This window comes from Tachypleus tridentatus, chromosome 1 (genome assembly GCF_004210375.1).
Source record: "Tachypleus tridentatus isolate NWPU-2018 chromosome 1, ASM421037v1, whole genome shotgun sequence".
NCBI lineage: Eukaryota > Metazoa > Arthropoda > Merostomata > Xiphosura > Limulidae > Tachypleus > Tachypleus tridentatus.
The window spans coordinates 98,000,419-98,020,061 of NC_134825.1; the positions used below are offsets into that span (position 1 = coordinate 98,000,419).

The 19,643-nt window shown below is 32.6% G+C and overlaps 1 protein-coding gene across 3 annotated transcripts in view; it reads right to left on the reverse strand.

Annotated features, from left to right (window-relative positions):
• Window positions 1-551: 551 nt before the first annotated feature.
• Window positions 552-19,643, reverse strand: part of LOC143256628 (furin-1-like) — a 145,006-nt gene continuing 125,914 nt past the window's right edge. For all 3 annotated transcript variants that reach the window (XM_076514100.1, XM_076514090.1, XM_076514109.1), the window contains 2 exons: window positions 10,963-11,140; window positions 552-2,226 (listed from right to left, as the gene is read on the reverse strand). In XM_076514100.1, the coding sequence (XP_076370215.1) occupies window positions 1,895-2,226; window positions 10,963-11,140 (510 nt within the window). In that variant the 3' untranslated portion in view covers window positions 552-1,894. The remainder of the gene's footprint in view (window positions 2,227-10,962; window positions 11,141-19,643) is intronic.

The following is a 19,643-nucleotide window of genomic DNA, read 5'->3' on the forward strand; positions in this document are numbered from 1 at the left end:
TAAGAAGTTTTTATTCCTGCAATACATGGTTGACTTCTGAGTTCATATACAATATACACCTCAAAAAGTAATATTGGCTCTCCTATTTTTATTCAATGTATTGGAACTACAAAACATTGTTTAGAGATGTTTTTATTTGCAGGATTGCAACTACAAGTTGTGGATAAATCTGATTTATTTACAATGTATTGCTACCACAAACTTTGTAGGTTCCATTAATTATATTTGGTTTTCCTACTTCAAAATTAGTTTATTGTGGTTATGTATAAAGGATCTATGATAATTATTAAAACTATGGCCCAAATTATGATATTCAAGTAAAGGGGACTACTACTACAAACTATGGTGTATGTAAGGGTTTTTATCACTATTATTGCTACTACATACTACCATGAATTCCTGTATTTCCTTTACACATACCATTCCAACCATACAATATAGAAACTTAATGTTAACCCTACTTTTTAGTGTGTGTGTGTGTATCAACATCTGGTGAGAATTTAATCTTCACTGATTTTACACTATACAGATTTCAGTAAGCACAAAAATGGGTCTGTAAACATTATCTTTACTAGATTTTTGTAATACATGTGCTACTCAGTTATTAAGAAAAAACTGGTAAAACGATACAACTGTTCATTGCAACTTCAACATAATTTCATTGACCAAAAAATAACTATTTGTTAAAGCAGTTTTAACATATCAATATTATTAACATGAGCTGTCCATCAGATATATACAAACAGCTCCAATTTACAAAAATGCGTACCATAAGAAGAATGTTTGAAGTAGAAATAATCTTAGAAAATGAGAAGAACAGCAACCTTAAAAAAATCTTTATAAATGTAAAAGAAGAAAGATATAAGCTACCGTCTCTAGTCAATTATGTGGACGGATTGACTTCAGTATCATCTCACATTAAACCAATAATTGTACTATTTATACAGATTTTAATGACTGGTTTGTAGTTGGACACATTGTTTCTGAGAAATACAAATTAAAAATATAAAAAAAGTTCTTTAAAAATAGTTAAAAGTACATAAAAGGAAATTGTCTTGAAGGCATTTAGAGAAGCAGTTTAAGTAAACATAAATAACATTACAGTTCCAAAACTGTGTGATAGATAAAGCATAAAATCTCTTGCAAATGAACAGTAATCTGAACAGATTAATCTTATTTATATTAACACTAACAGTCACAACCAAATCATTGCTTGTCTAATATTTACAATTTCCAAAATAGAAAGCAATAAGTCAAAGATAAGTAGTAATTCAAAGATATACTTTACATACTTAACTTCAAATATGAGGTTAAAACCTGTGTAACAATGCTAATTATTTATATGTAAAAATGGCTCATTTGGACTGAGAAAATTTTTTTTTTACGTTGTTCACTTCTCTACGTAAAAAAAAATTTTTCTTGGCCTAAACGAGCCGTTTTTACATATATATTTTTCTCTACAAGTGGGGTTTTCTCGACATCAATGCTAAACTGAGTCTTTTTCTAATACCAATTAAAATCATAGTATGAACAATTTGAAGTTCACAATAATAGGTGCTGCAAATTATTATGTGCCACACACTAATGTACCTAGATAAAACAAATAATAAAGTAAATAATCTTGCTTTTTATTTAAGTCATTTAAAAACATAATAATTATGCTACTACGATAATCATTACTTTACATTAAAATAAATGTTTCAGTAATTGTTTTATTAAATCATCAGCTTCACATGATTTACAACACAGTGTTGAAAGAAAAATCAACTTTTATATTAATCATATTTGCTTTGGCACAATTTCTAGAAGTCGATAATATATCTATCATAAGACATGAAATCTCAATATTATAATTCATAGATACAAATTTAACAGGAATATTAAACACGTAGCTTCATGTCTTTTCATAAATATTGTCTTCTTCATCTTCATATTCTTGTGTCAAGGCTACCTGTTCCTCTTTTGCATCAAAATGAACTCCAGCAGCAGTTGGAACTCTTTCATAGTCCCTTGAAAGTTGCTGAGTTTTGTAGAAGCTGCCTGACTGAACTTGCAAAATTCCAAAAATGATAAAAAACAGAAGTACTGATGAGCCACTGATAACAAACACAATGGCAACAGCGCTTTCAGTGGAGATGCGATTCCCATTTGATGCTGTTCCATCCTTACGACTATTATGGACAGACCATATGCTGCGTGGATGTCCAGGAGACAAAGTACATTGTCCTGCAAAGCAGATGCTTTATAAATTGTATGCTTTATTTTTTTTAGAACTGATAAATTACAAATTCTATATTTTTCATAAACACTACAGTAAGAAAACATATTTACACACAGACTATAATGAAATAATCACTCAACACTGTAATTTATCACATATATGAAAAGATATACTGAAAGAGAAGCCTGGATTTTGTCTACCTGTCTATCTGTTCAACAACCACTTACTGGGAGTTTCATGTTTGTTTATTGTATCATAAAATATCCTGAGAGTTTAAAATATTACACTGTTGAAAACAAAGAAAGTTAACACAAACCTCTCAAAATAAATGTTATAATTTTTTATACTGAAAATATATTTCCTAAAGGTATTTACCTACTCTTATATAAATACCTATTCTTGTTTAGTGCTACCTTCTATATGCAAAAAAAAAGCATACAAATCTTCATGCAACAACCAAATAAGAGTGAACATATTGTGATAAGGCATGCAAGTTACTCTATTTAATTTTACTGAATTATCACTAAATTTATGCAGAAAATGGAAGCATCAATTTTGAGAATTATTAGTACAGGTAAGCACCTATCATAAATATGTTATCATTACAGGCAAATTATAACTTCTGATACAGTACATTAACTCCACACACACGTCAGGGAAAAGAGAAACATCTCCTGAAAGCATCTAGAGGACACTATCCAATAAAAGATCTTTAGAATCAAAGATTTAATGTGGGAGATCACATGAATTCTAAACCACATATACTCTTCACCCACTGGGAAAAAATGTCACATATATGGGCAGAAAATCAGATGAGCACATCCAAATGGAAAAAAACTATGGTAGGATAGAGATCTGAACCATACATTACATATTAAAGATATCAAACTGAAGCCCAGAAAACATAAAAGTGGGTAGCATTAAAGAATTTTCTGCTAGGTGTAAAGTGGGCCATACGCAGCAAGTCAACTACATCTAAAACTGACATCCATGGGTGGATAGGATGAGGGTCAACTAAAATCCAATACCTGGCCATCATGTACTAACAACTATGTGAGCGTAGAAAAAAGGCTCATACCATTAGCAAGTCGACTACAATCCAAAGCCAATTTTTGATGATGAGAAACCCACTTGAAATAAAAATGTATCTCAGAATGGCTGAAGATGACTGAGGAAGGTCAAAACATTGTTCACTGCTTATCAATAAAACTATTAATACCATACCAGCCATTCAGTCCAAAGACCAATCATCTAGTGGGAGTTGGAAAGAAGATCAACTATCTTCACCTCAATATCTTTAGAGCAAAAGGAATCTCAAACACTGTCCCTGATCCATGAATGGACACATGCTGTTGTTTTATAACAATGTAAGAAATTGAACAATCATTTTGGAACATGAAACCTGGTCTCAAAATGATGTCTTTGTAACATAAACCATCTCACCCAAACATATAATAACAGGAACAACTCCAAGTGCAGGAACATCTTTGAAATAATAATCATCTAGGGATAGCAGAAAAAGAAGAAATGAAGTAGTCTGCAAGTGTTTCCATAAATGAACCACTACATGGATGGACTAACATAACATTATGAAGAATCCCAATCAAAGGGGTGAACTACAATTTTGACAGCTCACTTCCATGTTATACAGTGGAGGATACACCTCATCATTTACTTCAGCTGAATTCCACCAACCTGTTCTCAACTGAATGGTTTTACAATAATTTGTATAAATTATTTCTATTTCATTATCATATTCAGTAAAAAGCCTCTAGTCTATCATTCGAGCTGCTTGTAATTGTAAAAGACTTCTCAAACTCCACCAGAAGAAAAGGAGGAAGAAAGTGAGGTGGAAAGCCTAGAAAAACGACAACACCTGGGAGAGTGTAAGGGGTGGCCACAAAACCCAATTTTGAAAAGCAGACTACACTGATTTATTCAACACAAGACATGGCAGGGTTGGACAGCTATCATCTTCTGCTTCACCCATGTAATCCATGAGTGAGTACAGTCTGGTATTGGCAAACTTACAAAGCAAACCTATCACAAGGAAAAACAAACAATTTTGTGGAGCATGCCATCTCTGCAGTGTGCACTGTATGGCCATGGAATTATAATGATTAAGTCATCATGGTCTTCTGGTGAAGCTCTTACTAGTTTATGTATACCTAAACAAGCACCACATTTCACAGAACAGGATCCATAAGAAAAAAAAAAGTTGTTGTTTGGTGTTTTATGGTACAAAGCAACTGGGCTATCTGTGCCAAACAACCATTAAAAAAAAAAAAAAAACAGTAAAAGTATTATAAAGTGTAAAGGGAAGTAAAGTTAAAACAAAAATGGTGGTCCATCATCTGATAAAAACTTAAACAGAATTAAATAGGGCAATGGTTCTTAAAAAATTAATAACATGTGTAATGTAGAAAGCACCACCATCACCAATAACACTGTCCAACGTCAGGAGTAAACCCATGGTAAAAATGTCTGAAATGGTGCCTTCACTCACAGTCGTAGGGACAACACAACTCTAAACATAGGCTATTACAACTTGAGTGTCACACAGACCACACATTGGTGCATCAATCCCACATAAAAAGAGGAGTTAAAAAACTGTGACCAATGCATAGCCTAGTTAGGACAACTTCCTCCTGTTCCTTACAAAAACAAGATGACCAAAGTCCAATTGAGGGTTTTATCTGGAAAAGCTTGTTATCATGTTACTCACTCCAAGTTGACTGCCAACTGCATAGAGCCAAGTCTTGAAAATAGGGCCATAATCCATATATGGAATAGGCATGGTAATGATAACACCAGTGCAGACAGACTTAGCTGTAGTGTAAGCGAGCTCATTCCTACAAATACCGATGTGGCATGGTATCCAGAAAAATTGGATAGAATAAAGAGAAATGGGCCAGTTGGTTTTGAATATTGATGAGAAAAGAGTAAGAAAGGATTCCAAGGCCAGTAGAGATCTAAGTGAGTCAGTATAAACAGTACAGTTTGTGTACTGCATAGCTTCTACATTATCCATAGCAAGAGAAATGGCATACAATTCAGCAGTGAACACAGTAACTGCAGAGGGGATCCTGTGTGCAACCACTGAATTACAACAAACCATGGCAGAGCCTGCAGAGTCCCTGAATTTCAAACCATTTGTGTAAATGGGAATTTAGGAATGATTTGAAAGATGTTTGGCAAACAAAAGATGGCACTTCCAATTGGACATATTCACCTTCTTCAGATGACTCAAAGAAAGGTCACACTTGGGAATGGTAATAAACCACAGTGAAATGGGTTGACCTGTAAAGACAGCAACATCATCCAAGGACAGACCCAATTCAGCCAACTGTGCCTGAATACAAAGGCCAAAAAAAACAATGGTAGACCATCTATTCTGAAAAAGCCTGGCACATTGAAGAAGGAAAACACAACCCCAGGTGGAATACTGTGGTAAGGATAGAAGTTTTTAGGAATACAGTAAAGAAAGTTGCAAACCAAACAGCAGAGGTCTAAAGGAGGTTCATGAGACTCAGTGTACAAACTTTGGACTGGAGAAGCGCAGAAAGCCCCTCTGCAGAGCAGAACCCCAGATGGTGAACAGGGTCCAACATCTTCAAGGCCAAGGTTCTGGCAGAGCCATAGACCAGAGACTCAAAAGTCCAGTTTTGATTAAATAAGGGCATGATAGATCTTGAGCATAAAACATCGTTCCACTCCTCAAGAGGTGGAAGAGAGAGCATGGAGGATGTTCAGTGCTCTTTTACAATTGACATGTAATTGCTTGATGCATGGAATGAAAATCAGCTTACAGTAATATACAAGTCCTAAAAATGTTACCTAAGGGACCACAGAAATAGCTCAGGAACAGGATGAATACCCCATTGGCAATAAAAGTGCATGCAAATGGTTTTAGAGAGAGAAATGGTAAAACTATTTGCTGTATTCCACTTCAATAAATAATTGAGGGCAGTCAGTAGCTGCTGCTCTATAAACCTCATGCTCAATGTCTGACACAAGATGTGGAAGTTGTCGACATAAAGTCTGCATGTAACTGTAAGGGGGGGGGAGAAGTTGTCTAGTAATGGCATTGATCTTTATAATGAAAAGTGTGACACTCAAGACACAGTCTTAAGGGACTCCAAGTTCCTGAGGGAGAAAGAACAGGAAAATTTTAAACCCACACAAACTTGGAATCACCAGTCCATTAAAAATTTTTGATAAAAAGGGCAAATGAACACACAACCCACATGAGTGGAAGTCTTGCAAAATACCATACCTCCACATAGTATCATAAGCTTTCTCAATGTAAAAAATAAATAAAACAGAAATAAGATGTTGTCACTTAAGAAAGGCTTCTCTGATTGATGTTTCAAGTTGAATCAGCTGGTCCACGATGGAGTGCTGTCATTGAAACCCACACTAGGTGGGTGAGAGAAGGCTGTTTGATTTGAGGAACCAAACAAGATTTGCATTAACAATCCTATTTAAGATCTTACAGAGACAGCTTGTCAAAGCAATCAGGTGGTAGTTTGAAGGAATCTTGAGATCCCTGCCAGGCTTGGAAAAATGGAACATAATAGCCTGGTGCAAAGCAGAAGAAAAAGCATTCTCCTGCCAGATCTGGCTAAAAACAACCAGAAGAATAACAAGAGAAGCTGGAGAGAGATGGTGCAGCATTTTGTAATGAATATCATTAGGTCCAACTTGTGTACTGCCAGACTGACTATGAGCAAGCTTGAGTTCCATTAGCATAAAGGGGCAATTATAGTCATGGAGACAATCAGCTCAAAATGAAAGAGGCAATCACTCTGCCCAAGTCTTGATGGCTGAGAAACTGTGAAATGAAGCACTACAAAAGCTTTTGCCATGAATACTGGTGATGCTCTGAGCATCAGAGATCAAGATCAAAAGGGAGCAGAAGTATACCACCCACTGACCTTCCAAATATTGTTCCATATGACTTTAGAACTGGAGGTAGAAGAGATGCAAGATGTGTATTTAATCCAAGAATCCTTCTGGTTTTGGTATCTGACCTACTGAGCATGTGCATGGGCCCACTGAAAAGCAATGTGGTTTAAAAGTGTGGAATAGCTACGAAAGGTATCCTAGGCCCATTTTTAAGCCTTCCATGCCGTGTGGCAGGTTGAATTCCACCACGAATGAGGATACTGTGGAAAACATTTTGAAGTTTTAGGAAGATACTAAGAAGCTGTTTGGACGATACAGTCAGTCACTGCTGCCACACAGTCATTTATCAATGGCATACAGATGATAGCAAGATCAATTTCAGAGAGAGCAGTGAAAGAGAGCCAATTGTCCTGGTCCAACTTCCATTGAGGTCGGGACCATTAACTACAGCCAGTCTCTCTCAGAATGACAGGAAAATGATCACTGCCCCATGATTAGGTGCATGAAAATAAGTGCAAGAACTCATATTGAAAAGAGAAAGGTTGTAATACAAAGGCATACACTCTATGGAAAAACTCCTCCCATCAATATCAGCATCATACCAGAGAGGATTGTGTCTACTAAAATCTCCCAGAATTGAAATGGGAGATGGTAACTGTTCAATGAGAGCATGAAGGTTTCATTGACCATAGGTCTCTTCAGAAGACAGGTTAAAAAGAACAAACAGTGATGGTATGAGCCAAAGATACACAAGTGGCTACAGCCTCCAAGGGTAAATCAAGTAGCAAAGACAGGGTGGGCACATGCTGATTGACCAGTAGTGTCACCCCTCCATGGGAGAAGATGTAGACTCATCAACTCTTTTAATCATGGAGGGCAAAAGACACTTCAGATGTTTTGTAAATGACTCTGATGGAGGCACAGAGAGATCTGTTTGCACTTCCACTGTTACAGTGGAATGATGTGCATCAGCATATGTCCAAAATGGAGTGTGGAACATTAATAATCGAGTGAAGACATGAGGAATCAATGATGGGAAGAAGAATATAAGGAATAAAAGGCCAATCCAATTATAATCCAAACCCAATGGCTCAAGGAGAAAGGGAAAAAAAATCACAGACAGAGCAGTGGTGTAAGGGAAGGAAATCATGAATTTAATAGAAAATCCTTGTAAACAATAAAGAAACCTAAAGTATGTACTGGACCCACAAGATTATATGGAACAAATCAAGAAATGTGGCAGATGATAAGAAATAAAAAAATCAAAAGGAATATACAACATGAGCCACAAAAATTGAGGCAAATAAAAATGATCCAGAACAAAGAAAACAATGGTGAAATAATCTAAAATTGAAAACTAAGAATGTGTAATGTAGGCATAACTTGACATGCAGAGATGGTAAACCCAAATGTAATCTACATTGAAAAATGGAGAAGACCCAAGAAGTGATTGAAATTGAACTAATCAGTCCAGAACTCCAAATAGCACTGAGCATATAAGACATATGGAGAAAAACCTCTAGGCAGAACTGTTAAAGGACAGAAAAATGCTGGACATGTAACAGAATAGAAATTACAATCTCAAAATGAAGCAGAAAAATTGAATATAGCACAGTAGATACCCCATATGAAAATTAATTTACAGAAGAAACTAACAAAATGGATCAGTGGAAAAAAAATTAACTGTAAGTCTTATTAGCAGTGGATGGGAAACAAAAAGCAGAGTAAAACCCAAGAATTCCCAAAAGGATGGAACAAAAATGTGGAGGGAAAGAATAAAAAATGGCAAACCAGGAAGGATGAGGCAGTATTCCATAAAATCATTAAATATAGGTGAAACACTCAAGAAAGGAAATGGAAGGTACACATTACTCACACAGCAAAGTAGATACAGTAAACCAAACATGAAAACTAGGTATGAAAGAAAATAAAAAGGAGTGATAGAGATCCAAAGGACATAAAACCAAGAAGAAAATCTGCCTAATGGTTAGCTACAGCAAAAAGAATAAAGTCTGTACATCGCAAGGCTTACAATACCCATTCTCAAAAGAAAAAATGTCAGAAGCAGAGAATATGTGGTGAAATGTCTTAAAAAGCTGAGATAGCTCAAGAAGAATCTGCAGTAGAAGTCTGGGATGCAAACCATAATAGGGTGAGAAGAACTGATAATCTGGGTTTATCTGAAATGGATTCACCCACTATAGGAGAAAAGCAAGTAAAACTGGGTGCATGCTTGATGGACCCCAGCAGACAGAACCTCACACTAATGAAATTTAGAGTAAGATGTATAAAGTATAAATTAGAAAAATGAATGGTAAGAAATTAACACAAAATGTTTAACATAGTTAGCAATAACCCTCATGCAAAACCACAAGAAAATTGAAAACAACAGACAAATATTAAGTCTAATTGAATAGTGCAGAGCAAAGGATATCACTAAGCTCTAAAATAAAAATATTAACCAAACAATAAACATAATAACAAAAATAAAATAAATGGAAATTTATAAAATGAATGTTTATAAATAACCTATGAATAAAACAAGACATGTGGAAGAAAAACAATACAGTCAAATTAATGACTGATATCCCAGTCAGATGATATACAGGTAACCCTAATATAGTAAAGACTCATAATATCAGTGATACAGGAGAAAGGATACAACTAAACTAATTTCTAGCTTGAACTAGACTATGAGTATCAACTAAAATAACAAAACTTACATCATAAATCTCAAAGAACTACAGATTAAAATATTAAAAGTATTCAAAAACCATAACAACATAATGCCTTATCTTTCCAAAGTTGGTGGAATGTATACCAAAATGCATTGGCCTCCAAACTCATGGTGAGGCTCAAAAAATATCAGCTCCTTCAATGATTAATCTTATGACATAGTAAAGCTAAATTTTTTCCTGTCGAATACAATGACCTGAAGCTAGTATCAATGTGAACAGAACCCATAACCCACAAAGCAGTAACACAGAATTTATAATGCAAAATTAATAGCCAAACAAAGTTGTGTTGGCAAAAAAAGATTTTATAATTAAGTAACAAGTTTTATAACTGGGTATAAATATTAAATAATTACACTTTGTAATAACTCGACAAATATCACAATAATATAATAAAGAATATACTTGTGGAAAGAAGTTAATACAATGATTCAGAAAAAAAATTAAAGCACTAGAAGAGAGCACAAGCTACACATTAAAAGTGTATATACTTCCAAATGAGAAGTGATAGTTCAGTAGGACTGAATAGGAATTACATGCATCAAGAGGGAATATCACACTCTTATTGGGTTGTCAATTTCAGGTGTGGGAGCTTAAAGGCTTGTGCAAAACATTAATTTGCATATAGAATCAGAGCAGTTGCATTAGACATAATTAAAATTACTCTTGTATTTCCTGCAACTTGATATTTTTATTAAATACTATTTTATATAAAATGTTAAGAAAATTCATACCACAGGACAAACAGGATTTATTAAAACATTAGTTTTTTTTTGTAAAGCTGTATTCTTCATATTAATAATTTATATATATATTACTATGATGCTTATGATAACAGTTTGTGGCCACCTGTGGCCAAAGTTCATTTTCCTCTTGTTAAACTTTAATTATTTGCCATTAATTTACTCTATAAAAAAAGAGAAAAAGAGATTTTAATCAAAATGGGCACATATCTGTACATAATTTTTAATTCATTTTTCTCCAAAGTTAATTGTTTTTATGAACTACACATTTATATGTAATTTTGAGAAAATTAATTGCAAAACTGATGTTAACTTCAATTTCTACATTGATAAAAATTTAGTGTTAGGTTCTTACCTGATGTGTTACAATCACAACAAGGGTTGGGATATTTTGAGAGTATATGTTGTCTATCACAACATGGCATACACCTATTAAGTTCTATGTTCAAATGCAGGGGTGACTTGCAGGCATTACACTGATTTTCATGTGGTCCAAAACACCTAGCACAATTTAAACTGCACTTTTTGCATTTCTAGAAAAGAAAAACTGTAGTTGAACTTTACTTGAATTGGAACATTTTAGTACAAAATACATTGTGATGAAATAGGTACCACTGGAAAAATACCTAGTATTCTTGTGTTACATAGAAGACAACCTACTGAAGTGTTCTGTTGTGAACTCTGTTTTTCTTTTAGAAGAACAGTGGTTTGTGTTATAGAAAACATTATTTTAACCTAATTATGCTGATGTTGAGATATTTCATAACTTTAAGGTTTGTAGCACACAACAAAGCATCGACATCATTTTCATGAAATTAATCCTTTCAAAAACATAGCTATATCTATTTACTGATAAATATCTGGAATATGTCTCCATCAATAACATCTTTTTGATTACATGGATTTAGTTGTAAAGCCCAAGTTAACAATACTGTAAGAAAAATATGCTGCAGTAAAATAGTACTGTTGAGACAAAATAAATTCCCCATACAAAAAGACTGTCTTATCAATCTTTTGTTATAGATGAGATTGATTTCTGAGAAAAGTAGCTAGGTAAAAGATATCAAGGGGCATTTTAAGGTAGAAGTTAGGAACCTGCCTTATTGTCATAATTTGTAAGCAATGAATCCAGAAATTATGGTTCCCAAGCTGAATTTGAGTTTTTGACCTGAGAATTAAAAAAAAAAAAGCCACCATAAGAAAAAGTTTGGAAAGTTTCTTACATTGCACAGTGTTAAATATATTTGATAAGCAATTGTGAGAGCTATTTATTTTGGTGGGTGGGGGATACATGAAACTTGCAATTTTTCTGAAAGTGTTGAATCAAAGTTTTCTTAGTATCTGACCAAAATTTGAAGTTTTTAACCTCCTAAATTTACAAAGAATGATTTTTCCAAAAGTAGCCCTGAGTTGCCACTCTTAGTTACTTCTCTGCTGTCTTTTAAAAAGCTGAGTGAAAGTGATTAAACAATAAAAGTTTTAGCATAGATATTAACCACAATTAAGTTTTGAAAAATCGACAAATTGAATCATTATTCAAAAATACCTGTTGTCCTCTTGCTGAGAAGAAAATAACTACTCATTTGTATATGTATGGCATGTTTAGTAATCCATCTGTACAAATAAACCTTTTTCCAAAAAACAAAAATGTTTATTACACACTCAATGCAGAATTCTAACTTAAAGTGAGCATCATATTGGTTAAAATATAAAATAGCTGAAAATGAAAACATAATTACAGATGTAAAACTATCACAAACCTGTATTTTAATGGATAACTATTAAAATCCATATTCCTAACAGTGCTCATGACAAACTCAATTGCATTTGATAAGGTTGATAATGATTTTAACTGCATCAGGGTTACATTACTGCACTGAAAAAACTGAGCATTGATAGATGGTTTATGTTTATTCATAATGTGTGTGAATATTTGTGATATTGTCTGCATTTATTTATTTTGTAAGTTTTCCACGTGTTTTTAAACACAAAGTGATGGATCCAATACATATACACAGATAAATGATAAGGATTCTTTGATTTTTGTTTTTCAGAAAAGGACCAAAACAAGCCAGCAGCAGAATATGTTATGCTATAACATGTGTAGAGTAGATTTTGATAGATTCTACACATTTTCTTCTTTCAAAAACAAAGATGGATCCAGTAATTAGTTTGAAGAAGCCTTCATCTGTAGATTATGGTTTGTGCATATTTTTGCCAACTTTACACAAGTTAGAAATGTGCTATGCACAGCAACTGACCAAGGGCTAACCACTGTCAGGAATTCAAACAGTAACAGAAAAAAAAAAACTGAGGGACCCAAATACACAGCCATCAATCAGATTGAAAATGTCCTGGATTCTGTTGAAGCCCAATATCTTTTATGGAACAAAACCTGCTATGCACAACTTACCCATGAAAATAAAATTTAGCAATTGCAGAAGACTAAGGAGGCACTGTTAAAGGATGAAGAAACTAGCACAGTTGTACTGTATCAAGTGACAGTAGGCAAAGTAATGTGTCGGGTGAAATCAGTCATATATTAAGAAAAGGTGTGAAGCCTGTCAAAATAGCAGTATATATCTACTGACACGGTGCTCAACAACTTGTCAAAAAATTCAGCAACAGCATTGTTATTTTTCCATGCATTAACTGGGTGTGATATTACTTCCTATATATCAAGTCACAACAAGCAATCATCTTGGAAGATGTTCCAAGAGTAACATAAATTACTTGGTGGTTTTGGCACTAACATCAGAGGCCATCAGATCAGTAAAGAAGTTTTTATGCAGTGTGCATAATGTGCACCAGATTCTGTAGATGCAGCACAGCATTCAAAAACAGGGAAGCCCTCTACTCTCATTTTATGCAAGTTCATTATCAAGCCATGATATGGAGAAATGCCCTCCATCCTGTATCAGAACTTCCTGCATCTATAACTATGGAATGAAACCATGGTGAATCTGGTTTGCAACCAAATCTGATGTCCCTCAGTCCCATTGCTGATAGCTTAGAAATGATTTCATGCTTATGCATAAAACAGTGCAGGACTTACTGCTGCATATGTCACAAATCTGGGCTAAAATGCATGCCAATGAGTGGTTGCAAGCAGTACAAAGATGAACTAAATACCTGTACGAGTGTCTAATTTGGTTTAAATGAGATGTGTCATTCTATGATATATTGCTGATTTCACTGCTGTGAGAAATTTTTGAAAGGATAAATAATACTGTAAAGATGTGTATTGTCAAAGTGAATATGAGTGCCAGGTAAACACCAGTTCATCATATAGATTGAAACTGTAATTCATGACTTTCTGTGATTGTACTATTCCCTAATGGCACTTATTTAATTTAACTTTAAGTATTGTGTTTTAATGACACAAAAAAGGTGAACTTAAAACGTGCATTGTGAATACCAACCCTTAATTAAATCTACTTACATCACAATGGTACAGTGATTTGATATTAGAATACTTAATTCAATTATTCAAAGCAATCTTCTAATTTTACTCATTTTCATAAAAGTTCTATTTTTCCTCAGAAAAAAAATAAAAGAAAAAAAATGTCCAGAATGAGTAACTAGTAGCCATGTTATGGCAAATTCAAATTAAAAGCCACCATTATTGCAATTCACATATATTCTAATTGTTTAAAACATATACTTTTCAACTGAATCTTATACTTTACTCTGCTGAAGAACTTCTGAAGTTACCAACCATTACATGAAAATGTCAACAACAAGCAATATGGTGGCCATTTTGTTTTTTGGTAAATTGGAAGGTCAAAAACTCTGAATTTTGATTGGGAACCTCAATTTTTCAATTCAGCACATTCAAATTATATAAAAATGTTAATTTCCCAATTTCTATACAAAAATGTCTCAAACAGTTGTATTAAAAACCAAACTAGTCTGTTACAAACAGTGTTGGGAAAAAAAAAAAAAAAGCAGAAAGTTCCAGGATTTCCAATATTCTAGTTTCAAAGTTATAGTGTCACATGCAAATAGTTATAAATGTTATTTATATACTGAAATACTAAAAATTTAATGGAATAATAATAATAAAAAATCTTAGTAGTACTGTCCAGTCTTTGAATGAGCTAATAATAACTTGCATTAATTTGAGGTTAGAAAATAAATAAAGTCTATTTATTACAGTTTATGGCTGTACGTTCATTTGCATCAAAATAAATAACCATTCTGGGCATTAAAATCAAAACTACAATATTCTAATTTCACTATTTACATGTCCACATAAAGCATTATTTCTGACAATCACAGGTATTAGAAGTTGGAGTATTAATATATATTTTTATATTCAGGTGTTTGACTGAAGCTGTGCCAAAGATCGTTAGGTTCTAGATGGTGAAACTAGGGGTCCTAATCCTATGTACACAGATGAGATTGAAGTGTGTACCAATAAATTTTAGTTATATTTGAAATATAAACTACTTTATTATTAATGAATATCACTAAAATTAAATTTTAATATCATACAAGTTTTGATTTTGTTCATTTCAAAATGCCATTTTTTAATTTCTTACCACCTCATATGTTATTCCAAGTTTAACTTGTAATAATCTCCTGTCACATCCTTTCTCTCACAAAATGTCAACACTTCTCTCTGATGTTTACTGTTGAATTATTTATTACTAACAGAAAGAGATTATTTTATTCAAGACATTTCCATATAAAGCTAGCTCATTTTGACCTTTGCTTGAATTATCCTGCCTACAGTTTCACTATTGCTATCTGTGAGTTCACATTCTCTTGCCTCGTCAATGTGAACTCACTATCGCTATCTGTGAGTTCACATTGATGAAGCAAAAGAATTATTTTAAGGCACTTATATCTTAATGAGAAAGATAGATTATAGTAGTTGTAGGATATTTTGTTTTCAGTTCATATTATTTTGTGTTCTGAACTGCATAATCGAAATGAATAAAAATTATTTCACGTACTAGTGCCATTCTCACAAAAATTTAAAGCTGCTTTAATGGGGCAAACAACAAAAAAAGTCAGAAATAAATACTTAGTTTCTTGTTGTTTGTGCATACTTTTTATTTGTTGTTATAAACATGACTAAAATGTAAAAATTAGAAATTTATAAGGTAATCGTATAATTTAAAAGATCTTTATGAAAAGAAGTTAAAAAAAAATTTTCAGTGGCATCTGCATGACAGCTGGTCATGAACTGTGTAATTTATTTGTTAAACTTAAGCTATATGTACTCACCATGCAATTTAATTGTATTACACAAGTTCAGAATTTAAATACAGTTCAGAGAATGATAAAACAATAAAATTAAATGAAAAAGTGTGAAGAGGACACATAAATGTATATTTTAGGATAGACATTTGTAACTGTGTATTACAATATGCAGACACTGAAGGCTGAAAAGGGAAAACATAGATTTGATAAAACTGAATGAGACTATACAGTATTAGGGTTCAGTAAATATCAGATAAAATATAAATGTTTAACAAAAAAATTGTGATATTTACTTAGAAAATTCTAGAAGTAATGCAAGTAAATTTGAAACAATAAAATGTATTTTATTCTTAACATAAAAATCATCTTGCACTCAGACTATTTTAAGTCTGATTGACTAAATGAAATTCAGAAAAACACTATTAAAAATATCTGATTTTCTGTGTATGTGCATGGTATACTTTAATGTTTACTGAAAGATTACAAATATCATAAACATACATTAAGTAAATTTGGAAATATAGTGAACATAAATTCTTTAATACAGGCTCAATCCAATGAAGTGACTCTGTGAACATGGGGTTAAGGATAAGGAAGAAACCATTTGAAGAGCTTAAATAAGAAAAGCTCAAAGAGTGTCAAACATGATAGCAGTCTGTATCCAGTTGCCATTGATAATAAAGAAAATTGACAGAAAGCCAGATATCACCTAAAGTGATCAAAGGGAGAAATATTTTAATAATCAGCAAGAAAGTGAATCCACTTGCTAACTTTATGATCCAGCGGTCACAGCACATACAACAATGAAAGAAGCCCCATCAGGACTACTATACAGATGGCTGTCCCATCCTTTAAGCTTCTAGTTGTTATCAAATGAAATGAAAATTTGCACATTAAGCTGGAAGCTTAGCAGTATAACTTTTCACAACAGGCTCTGTATAAAATACACAAGTTCATTCATACATTTGCACACATCAGATACATATAGTATAACTTTAATGCTGTTTGTGCATCTTCACAAAATTTGATAGACTTTTAGTTGTGTGTCCAAGTCTTTTGTACAAAGAAATTAAGAGTTTTAATCATGTACTTTTACTAAATATTTATTTGTGAAAATATATAGTCTATTCTGTTTCTAGTCTGACTGTAAAGTGATTTTCATGTTATGATAAAAGAAATCTAATATTTTTTCTGTAATATATAAAATCTCCTAAATACATTTGAAACATTTGTTTTCTGTAAAACTTACTTTGTCTGTTATTTTCTCTAACCTAACTACAGACGGTTTGTCAAATTGACCAATATCATAACCATCATAAAAAAATAAGAAATAAATATAAATTATGTTTTGTTTTTGTATGAGAATGACTACATATTATAACATGAAAACACAAATGTTTAGTCCAAATAGCTTAAATTTCATAATGTTATACATTTATATATATATTTTTTTTTCTTTCAATTTTGACCTTCCAATAGTACTTGGCTATTACCAATAGAGAGGTTACAGTGACATGATACATGTAGACCCATGTTACTGTATTCAGTAATATAAAAGTGACCTTTAGTCTTTACAAAGTGGCCTGTCTTGGCTGTGTTTCAGTAAACTAGTATGTTGTGAAAGAGGCACATTTCAATTATTATACATTATATATGCATATAGATTATTACTATTTACAAACAAGTTCTTAAAACTTATTTTTTTAAAACATAACATAAAATGAAGAAGTAAGGCAAACAATGTTTCTTGTTGTTACAACCTTTATACTTGGTTGCTGCTACTCATAGCTTGCTTAAGCTTTAAGAAATTTCACACGTAGAGGATGTGAAACAAATTTTTTTAAAGTTTTATATAAACATCTGAATAACCACAAATCTTAAATTACTATAAAGTACTATAAGACTGCATTATAATTTATCAAGTTTAGTAACTAAACTGTACTTCTGTTTAAAAAAATATGAAATTTTGAGTACACTAGAGACACCACCTACCTCCTTGTAATCTTGTTTTGATAGAACAAGATGGTGTTCTAATAAAAGGAAATAAATGAGAAAGCTACAATGGGGATATTCTTAGCTTTTAGTTGGTTATTTACATCACATACACAAGTAAGTGTTTATTAGTGACCATTTTCAAAAAATGGAAAAAGTTGAGAAAGGCCACTTGATTTCATTCAGCACACAAGTGATATCTCAGCAAATATAAGACTCTTCTTTTATATTCTAGCTTGTTAATATTAGTAATCCGAGTTCCTAATTTGTAGTAAAGTACAGACTTTATATTCTGACATCACTAACAATATGACACAAAAATTGATGTTTAAGTTTTTTTAACACTTACTTGTAAGTCAATAAATTGAATAATGTATACTACTAAAAGTTGAATTACAAACTTATTGACATAAATTCATAAAATAGTAGTTCAATAAAATTTTGAAACTACATTCTTTGACCCAATGACCTGTAGCAATAGGGTTAACATGTTACTCTCAGGGCTTGAACTGAATACTTGCAAAAGCAATGTGAAAGAGAGAGAAAATCTGTGAATCACATAACCACCAAGACCTAAGACAGATTCAAAGATGAAAAATGACAATAAAACTGAAGTCTGTTGACAAACGTTTAGGATGAGGGTGAGAAGTGAACAAGTAATACAGCTATAAGCATCTATTGCAATTAAGAGAAAGAGGTATTTGGAATGCTTGAACAGCACTCTCCTTCATTGAGCTTTTAAATGGTACAGAAAGTGAAATGTACATAGGGGTACTGAAGCAATTAAACAAATTATAGGTCACTAGGAACACAATACTGAAAGAACTGCCAGAAAGCAGTAAAAAAAGTTTCATTAAAGTGACCAGTAAGTCATATGAACAAGTTACCAAATAATACTGTACTTTGATGAACAATGTAAATTCAGATCAGAGAGAGGTAAAACAGTGAAACACAGATTAAAAGAAATGGAATCCTGAAAACTGTAAGTTGAAGCAACAATGGATTAAGTGTTGGAACCACTTCCATTGTTTTATTGCTTGTTTATTGATAGTATTGGTGAAATATTAGGTACCCACTGTTTATCAGTCTCAGGTCCTTAGATTTTGGATTTTCAAAGCAGGAGTTTAGTTTAATGAAGAAACATTAAACATTGAACATGGTCAATCTAGAGGCCCTAACTTCAGTATGCTTTCCTAACACTTTTCTTTAAATCTGGCTTGACTTGTTTAAAACTGTATCAATATTTTGTAAAGAGAAAGTGAGAAACATTTTTAAAAGTTATCTTTGGAAACAAGGTGGTGTATTATACAGAGAACTTAGTTTTTATAGCAAATGAAACTATGATTTCAACTGTTGAAATCCTCTGACATTTCTAAGTTGGCATAATGAAGATATCTTCTACATATAACATCTACATGCAAAATTTCTTAGCTTCGTTAATTAATCCGAGTTTGTTAAATTTGTCAAAGCATGTAATAAGAAAGCAATTGTACATATTTCTACTATAGAGTGAAACAAACCTAAAAATTCTTAAACTTCTGTTAAGTCCTAAAAGCTTCTTATAACTAAATGTTATGAAATTATATGTATCTTTAAATATTTAAAATGCTCCCTGCTAGTACAACAGTAAGTCTATGGATTTACAATGCTAAAAGTAGGGGTTCAATTACCCTCGGTGAGCTCAGCAGATAGCCTGATGTGGCTTTGCTACAAGAAAACACACACAAATATTTAAATTTGTTCCACAAAAAAGTTAGCCCAAACAACATTTTTATGTATGGACATGCCATCAAAACTTTTATCTGAAATTTGCTTAAACACTACAATTACAAA